Raw genomic sequence first — 9,283 nt, 5'->3', positions numbered from 1 at the left:
TTCATCTTGTTGTGCCAATGAGGTACTACGACTTTGACCGATGCATATATGTGCCTGCATTGTAGCTGACTGGCAGCATTATACACAGCCACACCATCAGTAGCTTATTGCGATTTGATCATTTTGACTCTAGTTTGAATTGCAAACAGAGAACCCCGGGTGTGGTGTTTGCTACTGATGATTTGTTTGATACTCTTTCTTTGCTGCTTGAGATTTATTTCGTGCGTTAAAACAGACTTATTGGTGAGTTATTAAACAGAATATGGGGCTGTCAGGAATCGAAACTACCGGTCAACTTTAGGGTTCTGTTTACGGAGTAAGATAATAAGTGACTTAGTACTGAGTACCTTTTATACCAAGTTTTTCTCGTATCCAGGATATACTGTGACCACACGCTACACTTTTTCACTTTTATCTCGTTTTTAGTGAGCTAACAACCATAATACTCTTGCTAAAGATCTTATTTCACTAACGTGATATAAATTAATAACCTCTGCTACCAAACTCCAGTCATATTACATATGCAACATGAGTAAAAGTACTACCCCGTCTGAAGAATTTGGATATCCACATCTACCTGTGCGTCAAAAATCAGACCAAGAAACTATTAGTCAGTGCATCAAAACTCTAAAAAGTCGCAGACCAAATACCTTGGATTTTTCACCTTTAGCTCTTGGAAATCGTGACAGAAACCATAAAACATATGCCAAACGACCAACTGTTTTATCTGTTCATGATTCTTTCCAGACAGCTGTTTGCAGTACGAGCGCTTACTCTTCATCGATTATTTCAGCTTGTCCAACCAAAAGACCTAATTTTTTGCCAATACCTTCACAAGGAAATAAATATCCAAGTTTTCCAAAACCTAGTGACGGACTCGTATCAGGAAATGGCAAGAGGATCATATCTACAGTTAAAGCCTCTTCTTTAAATACTAGAAGCGTTCATATTATACATCCTGATTCTATGGAATTGTTTATTAAGAAAAGTAGGTGAATTTCCTGTCACTGCTTTAGTATCGCTTTTTTAAGATATTGACTTATTTCGCACAGCAGCTAACCAAATATTTACCTACTTAATCGTGACAAGCTATATGTTTGTAAGAGTTAAATGTGGATTCATTTCTGTAGATAAGTCTTCCAGAATTTATTGATCTGAGTCTGTACTTATATGGAAAAAGTTATATATATTCTAGCCTCCCAGTTTTAGTTGAGTTACGTGGTTTTTCAGTACTGAGTTTCCTTTGATAAATCCGTAGATTGGTTTGATCTATAATATGAATATGAACATAGTAAAACACTTGTCTCACCCAACTGCTTTTAGGTTACTTGTTTGAAGTTTTATCGCTCTCCGTTGTGGATCAGAATCACATTGCGTTTCAGTATTGTGCTAAGCATTTCAGCTGTTAAATCTAGCTAGTTCAGGACTATCTATCCAAGACTTCAACTAGTTTTGGTGTGTATGTTACTGTACATCTGAAAAAGATGACGGAGGTTTGTTGCTCGGGTGAATGATTTTTATGTAGTTTCGTTCTCTGAACTGAATGGTTTAATTGTGTTTTGTTTCCCTCCTACCCGAAATTTCAACATTTTTCCAGCAGCACGTTCGTCCATGTGAATCAATGTGAGCGAATATACACCATGCAGTTTGACAACTAATTAGTGTCCATTCTTGTAACATAAAAGAAAATCTTTTTCTAAAACGCATGAATGTAAATTTTATTGCCTGTTCTTGGAGTGTGCGTAATATATGTTTAAAAAAGTTACTTGATATGATGCGTGTTCTATCACTGCGATTCACGTGTATTATTCGCTTACCATCCCACAAATCTTAAATGTAACATTGTTCCCCAAGAACTTATGTTCCTGTAGGTTCTACCATGCCAAGCAGGTCGATTGGAGAACGGTAAGACTAAAAGCAGCAACTTAAGGTCTGAGGGCAAAGTCGAGCTACTGACTGTAGACGGGTGTGACAGTAGTAAGGTGTTTCCCTCGGACAACAAGCATCTACAGCGATGCCGCCTTCTCAAAAGGGAGAAAGGGGTTAGAAAAGGTCGACCCTAAAAATGTCACGCCTCACATTACCTCACGGATTTCCGTCTCTGGCGGTAAGGCCCTTTGAAGAACGGAGCTAACACGTCAAAAACTTCCCACAAAAAGGCCGTGCGTGACCGGCCTCAAGCAGTTGTCCCCTGGGCTCTGCGGTCACGCTCCAGGGTCGTTAAGACCAACACTAATCCAACTTCCTTTTCAGGTCTCTCAAGAAATACCCTTCTACGGTGTGGGTAGCCGGGAAGTGATATCGACCCTCATACTCGCAACAGCACACGATACCAAGTTGGTCACTTTCAAATCCTTCCTACACCTCCTAATAACTCTCTTATCTCCACGACTAACCCTTCTCACGTCCGTTTATCACCTCTCACCTCTAGAGCAAACGATTCGAGTACACGGAACGTTATTTCTGGTCTCCTGAAAGCACACACTCTAAACTACATGTAGGAACTTTTAACGTACGAATACAGTGCCAATTAGGACAACAGGCTTCCTTAGCTAGAACTTTAGAATCTCGCACCATCGATGTGTGCTGCGTCTCCGAAACGCGCATACAGGATCCGGGTAGCGTTATTCATTTGACCTCATCATATCAAAATAAAGAACCAACTTGATTCACACTTCGTGTATCTGGAAGCCATGATTCTGCTTCCCGTGGCCGCTCTGGCGTAGGTATAGCATTGAGTTCTAGGGCAGAACTAGCTCTTTTGGACTGAGTCCCAGTAAACAGTCGTTTGTGTGCTGTCCGACTAAACGGAACAGTAAGGACTCGGAAAGATAGGGACACTCGTCGTTGCCTCTTCGTCGTCTCTGCCTACTCTCCCATTGACTGCCGCTCAGATGATGTGAAAGATGAGTTTTACAGAAACCTTTCTGACCTTCTCCGAAAAGCTAGGCGCCCTGATGTAGTAATAGTGGCTGGCGACTTCAATGCTCAAGTAGGTAAAGTAAGCGAAGGGGAAAAACACCTTGGTGTCATGGCTCAAAGAACAGATAATGGCGATGGTCTATTGCAACTATGCTCAGATAACCACCTGTTTCTTGCAAATACTAACTTTAAGCATAAGCAAAAACATCTTTTGACATGGCGACCCCCGAATTCGTTCCAACGTTGGACCCAATTAGATCACATCGCTATCAGCCACCGATGGAGGGGCTCGATAGAAGACTGTCGATCATTCTGGGGCACATGTTTAGACTCATCATGCTCTAGTGCGAGCACGTGTCTGTTTGCGTCTTACTGGACGTAGGAAAGACACTGCAGTGAAACCTCTTAGGGTTCTACTTAATGATAGCCAAGCTAAGAATATATTTCAGGAACTAGAAAAACAGTTAGGCAGCCATGTAAGTTGTACCCACCCCGAGGCAGCTTGGAATGAATTCCGTATAGCTGTGGAAACAGCAGTGATATCTGCTAATACGGTAAACCATAAGGTTAGAGAGAAACACTGGATTACAGAAGCATCTACCGCACTGATAGATGCTCGAAAACTCATCCCATCTGGCTCTGAACATAACGCAAAGCGGAGTCAGCTTAAGCGCAGGCTAATAAGGAGCCTACGCAATGATCGCGGACAGTAATGGGTAGCGAAAGCAAGAGAGATGGAAAAGGCAGCGGCAATAGGTAACAACAGACTGAATATCAATATCAACACCTGATTCTCGTTTAATTTTGTCGTTGACATGCTTTTAGAGATAACACTTTCATCATCTCAATCTCCAGGAGTTGAACTTTTACTGGGAGGCTCACTTGTTGACTTAGAATACGCCGACGACATAGTTTTATTTGGTGAAGACGCTGACAAAATGCAGTCTTCTGACCACTATAAGCAACTATGCAGGCATGTTCGGGATGCGATTCTCCTTCTCGAAGTGTAAAATGTTACTTCAGGATTGGATTGCATTGGCACCTGAACTAATGATAGGGAGTGAAGTAGTTGAGCGTGTTGACTGCTTCACTTATCTTGAGAGTCTCATCAGCCCTTGTGGTCTGGTGTGTGACGAAATCTCAGCACGGATACAGAAGACTCGTCTAGCTTTCGTCAACTTGCATCATTTATGACTTGGGCGAGATGTTCATCTACCAACCAAAGGACGAGTTTACTGCGCAACAGTTCGTTCCGTCCTACTTTATGGCAGTGAAACATGACCGATAAGAGTAGAGCATATTCGTAGACTGCTAGTATTCGATCATAGGCGTCTTCGAAGCATTGCTCGTATATCCTGGGACCACCGAGTAAGTAATGTAGTTGTTAAGAAACGGGTACTAGGTAAGGATGGAAAATCGATTGATGAAGTAGTGAAACTTCATCAGTTGAGCTGGCTGGAACATGTGTTGCGTATGCCCAACCACTGACCGCCCCGATGTGCGATGTTTTATGGTGTAGGAGTAGGTTGGGAGAAAGCTAGGGGCGGCCAGACCAAAACATGGCACAAATCCATGAAGTCACTGACAATTGTACTGAGCCATGCTGGTAGGTGTATCCCAGCTCTCACACAAATTGAATGATTTATGTGACTCATATCTATTTGTTGCTTTCTTGTACCAATGTTTATGTGTTTAAATAAACAAATATAATACTGCCCGCGTGCCCAGACCGAAGCAGTTGGTTTTCTTGGGGGGCCACACCCGGAGCCTTTGACCCTAAAGGTCTAATCCACAAGGTAGTGGAACAACGTAAGGAGATGCAGTCCTATGGTAGCCGGTGACCAACGATTGGTTCATATGGCATTCGCTCCTTAAGCATCCTGGAGCCTATGTGCACCATTGGTTTGGAATCAGGGTTTTCCAAATGCCTCAGGTGGGCCCTCCGTGTCCACCGACCCGGTTAAAGCGTCAGACATTCGCTTTCCGTTTTCTCGATTTCGTGAACAATACCCCCGCCGCGAGAAGGCAGTGAGTATGACTTCTTTGGCAGTAGTTGTATGCACGTGGTCATATGAGAGCATTTCGAGAGGGAGAGCTGACTTTTCCCACTCTCGGCCGCACCAGGGCATTTGGGGGCATGTCGATGTAAAGGAATTCCAATTTTTAAGGTATGGTAAATCTCAAAGTACTTATCCAAGAACCTTGGAACTTTACGCTGATAATTCTCTGTCAGCGACACAATGCAATCGTCAAAGCTGTTGTAGTTCGTCTGGAGCTATCTAGGTAATCTTAAGGAAGAAGCCCTGTTTTAGATAGATGTCTGTGAGAAAGACAGTTTGCCAATATTTATACCTAATAGTGTGGAACAGCTAGAAGTTGTCCTTTTTTCCCTAGAAAGTTCATCGTTAACATTTTGTGATCTATGTTTTTTAACACCAACCCTCTTGGTTTACAAAACGGCAAGCCCAAGTAACATGATCAGACTCTTTTTGATAATCGACTAGATTTTTCAAGGAATGATGGTAAATTAAATCTATCATCTAAAATTAAGATCTTGTTTTAATGGTATTCATAAGGGGTAAATGTAGCATGTGTGAAGAGTACTAGGCAATTGATAATAATAATAATAATAATAATAATAATAATAAGTCGTATATTCATGATATCCAAATGAATAGACATTTGGACTTCAGACGTTTCATGACTTTATGTGAATCACTTCTCCAGAGTAAACAACTGAATAATTCTGTTTTTTATTTACTTTGAAGAAGTGACTTAGATCAAGTCACGAAACGTCCGAATTCCTAATGTCTACTCATTTGAACATCGCAAAAGTATAATTAATTTATGGGTATTAACCTTCTACCCAGTGCTCAATTTATTTTAAACTCAAGTTCAATCTTTGCATTGATACCTACTAACTAATCAATCTGTTAAATCTCAATCATTGGCACTCTACATTCCGTTGACTTTGGTAAACCCTGGAAAGATTATAATATCAAGATGTACCCATTTGTGTAGCAGGATTTGTAGGGATTCTCGATCTTCATGTTACTAGTCTAGTCTGACAGTATCTTCGTGTTAATTTAATTCTACTTTTTCGTCTTGTAATATACTTGTGTTTTTAAGTTGCTTCATATGCATTTGCTTGCTTTTGCCACAAAACTAAAGTATAGTGTATACTTTGATTTTCAGATACACAGTTGTTAAAATATCATACCTGCCGAACTTCGGTAAGACGTCGACCAGATAAATGTGGCCACATGTCTACTAAGAATTTTATAGCATGGTCGCGGAACAATACACAGTTATACAGTGTGTTTTGTTTTGACAAATTTCGTATCATTCATAAGAGATTACCGTGTCCATATTGTTCTACTTGTAGCCATCATAAAAGGCGTGCATTTAATCATTCATCATATGTCCTTGGTGGCTCTAACTACCTTTCACATTCACAAACGTTTCCTAATTTACTGTCTTTTCGCAGATGTTGTTCTTATAATTTTACCAAACATATGGATTTTACTTCTTCGGATATTCTAACTAGTTCCATTCGCTTGTGTCCAAGATACTGTAGAAGAATCAATAACTGTAAGTTACACTAATCATATATATTTACGTTAAGGACAATGAATATCATTCTGAACACTAAGTTGTCAGATGTATTCACACTTGTACGATAATGAGGATATTATGGTATTGAATAGCATGTTAAGAAATATCTTAGTGATAAAAGTACTTGATTCTATAAATTGGAAACCCACCGATTGATTTCGTCTGAACTGTTTGGGGTGCCAGTCTTTCCCTGTGTACTGGATTAAATGAGTTATTTGAAAAATTTGTTTCCCTTATTTAAGGAGATGTAGAATGATTCTTTTGTGTAGTTAACCTTGGGTAATGCTAGAAACTTTTTGGCGAGCATAGTCTGAAAATTTTTCTGCCTATATTTCGATCTGGAAAATTCAACTAATTCGTATTCACGGTAATATCAACTGACTCAGAACATATGGTAAAGGGGTTCTTTGCCGGTTATTTAAGGTATTCATAGAGGAGGAAAAATCTTTTAATCAGTGTTTATTGACAAGTAATCGAAAATCATGTCAGCATATCACAATTCGTCTGACTTTAAATGTACTGACAATTGTATGTGCTGCTTAAACTTTTTGTCCGTGTTTTTATTTTAAACCTAGCCTAAATTCACAAAATAATGAGCTCCATAACCACTATAGTAAAATTAAAAGAATTCTCTGATATTCTTTGTGTGTTCCATCATACACAATACAATTGGATTTACTGTTTACACAAATAAGCCTAGTCTTTATGGTCATTGTTATATTTGTTTTACTAATGAACGACCCAGCTACTCCTATTGCTTGGTATTCTTATACAATGACACTCGACAAGACCCCAAAATCAGAACACGTTGAACAGGAACGAAATTGTGTTCAAATAACAAGGGTAGGTAAACAGCGATCAATGGTTAGAAAAACGCTCATATATTTATAGTATATGCATAAGAAGCCTCTAGATGCTGATTGGTTTAGAATTAGCCAATCAGTGTGCGCCGTTACGATCATGCACAAACGTGCCTTAATCCGGTTTATTTCCCGCTAACAGTCATATTCACCAGTGAATAGATATTTGAGTGCTTGATACCGTTTTATTATTCCGAAAATGATTTTCATTACCGGATAAAAGTCGAGTAATAAACCCCTAATAATCAGAATACAATGGCAAGTTGTTTAATTCCAACTTCGGATTTAAACTTTGCATGAATAGCTGTGGTTTATCAATGTCCATAAAACATCAATTCCACCGTTCGTGTAACTTTTTCACTGCTTATTGTTTAGCTCACCAACTATTTTATTTTGATCAACTGTGATTAAAAATTTAATTATAGTTGTTACTGATACTGGTGTAATCTTATATTGTGTTAGGCTATTCTCTGTAATATTTGATTACCCGGTTTAGATTACGTTGAAATTAACTTGATCATCTGTTGTCTACTTTCAAAATTATTCGCAGTCATCTTTTACAGTGCACTGTTGAATGTAGAAATCACTAACAATTTATAGTCTAATGTAAAATAATTTTGTCATTTTAGTTTACTTATATTTTTGCTCCAAACTTTGAAAACCACTATTAATAGTAAACTAGTAACTTTTGTTTTTAACAGCCGTTGGTACTGTAACTTTCGGAAGACCCAGTGAAACAATCGAAGGTCCAGTTTTTGATTCAACAAACTTACCCGAAGTCTATGACATACCAATCAAATCAAGTCAAAAGCTTGGTGAGCCCACTAGTAAACCGCATATTGAGAAAGTTACGCTACCCACTACTATATTTAACGATAAAAATATGCAGACCATAAATATTAACATTAATGATGCAAATCACGTCTTTCAACAGCGTATCGATCCTTCTCTAGCAAATACTAGCCTTGATGAGAACTGTTCGGACGGCAAACAGTTGCATACTTCCAAAAAACTACAACAAATTCAACCTAATGGAGATATTTGGCCTCCTCTGGTAATCAGTTCCCATCCAGGTAGGAAATACTTGTTGTCTTTTTGAAAAATATTTACTTCTATAGATATAAATTCTACTTAAAGTGATCGTATATATGATATGCTGTCGTATATAGTTTATATACTTCAGAATATAATACGTAGTGAATCGCGATCCATTAACTCTTAATTGTCATATTTGTTTATAACGATAATTTTATTGAGTAGTGTATGTCTATTACTCGTTAAAAACTCACACAACGGTTTTCATATTACTTTAAATGTATACAGTTTCACGGAATATTCATAATCACATCTGTCATGTTTAGGATTTTTATCTGTAAATCTATGAAGAATTTATTCTTGTATATAGTAAATACAAGCATAAGTTTTTACTACCATCCATTTCACAATAGGGAGAGTGTAATACTCAAATCATGTGGCAGAGTATTCATATGAGAAAAACGAGGCCACGGTAGTTTTTGTACTGTTCATGTGAAGAACAGAAAACAGGGAATTTAGTATTTAGACATTAGTTAGTACATGGTAAGCAGAGATGGATAGTGGCTAGCAGTGGAATCCAGGACGCGCGTTTCGTCCTATTTGGGACTCGTCAGCTGGATGTACCTGCATCTCAGAGTTGATGTTCACTCTGGGACTCGAACCCAGTACCCTCGCTTCAAACGCCATCGCGTTATCCACTCGGCCACTGAGTCCTGATAGCCACTTGCTTGTGCGATAAGGTGAAGTTTGAATTCACTTAGTATTGTTTGTTTGGATCTTCCCATCGATGTGTTTAGGACTGCAACTGGTCAGTCTCTAATTGGCATATGTGCATACTGTGCGTATTGCCT

General features: G+C 38.9%; 1 protein-coding gene across 1 annotated transcript in view; it reads left to right on the top strand.

The window, feature by feature from the left end:
• Positions 1–283: 283 nt before the first annotated feature.
• Positions 284–9,283, top strand: part of Smp_179880 (hypothetical protein) — a gene marked incomplete at its 3' end in the record, with an annotated part of 19,521 nt that continues 10,521 nt past the window's right edge. The window contains exons 1-3 of the mRNA XM_018792749.1: positions 284–988; positions 6,208–6,513; positions 8,099–8,470. Coding sequence (XP_018644474.1) covers positions 529–988; positions 6,208–6,513; positions 8,099–8,470 — 1,138 coding nt within the window. The 5' untranslated portion in view covers positions 284–528. The remainder of the gene's footprint in view (positions 989–6,207; positions 6,514–8,098; positions 8,471–9,283) is intronic.

This window comes from Schistosoma mansoni (assembly GCF_000237925.1).
Source record: "Schistosoma mansoni, WGS project CABG00000000 data, supercontig 0129, strain Puerto Rico, whole genome shotgun sequence".
Classification (NCBI taxonomy): Eukaryota; Metazoa; Platyhelminthes; class Trematoda; order Strigeidida; family Schistosomatidae; genus Schistosoma; species Schistosoma mansoni.
Note: the sequence above shows the minus strand (reverse complement) of the source record. Positions and strands in the feature narration are given on the sequence as shown.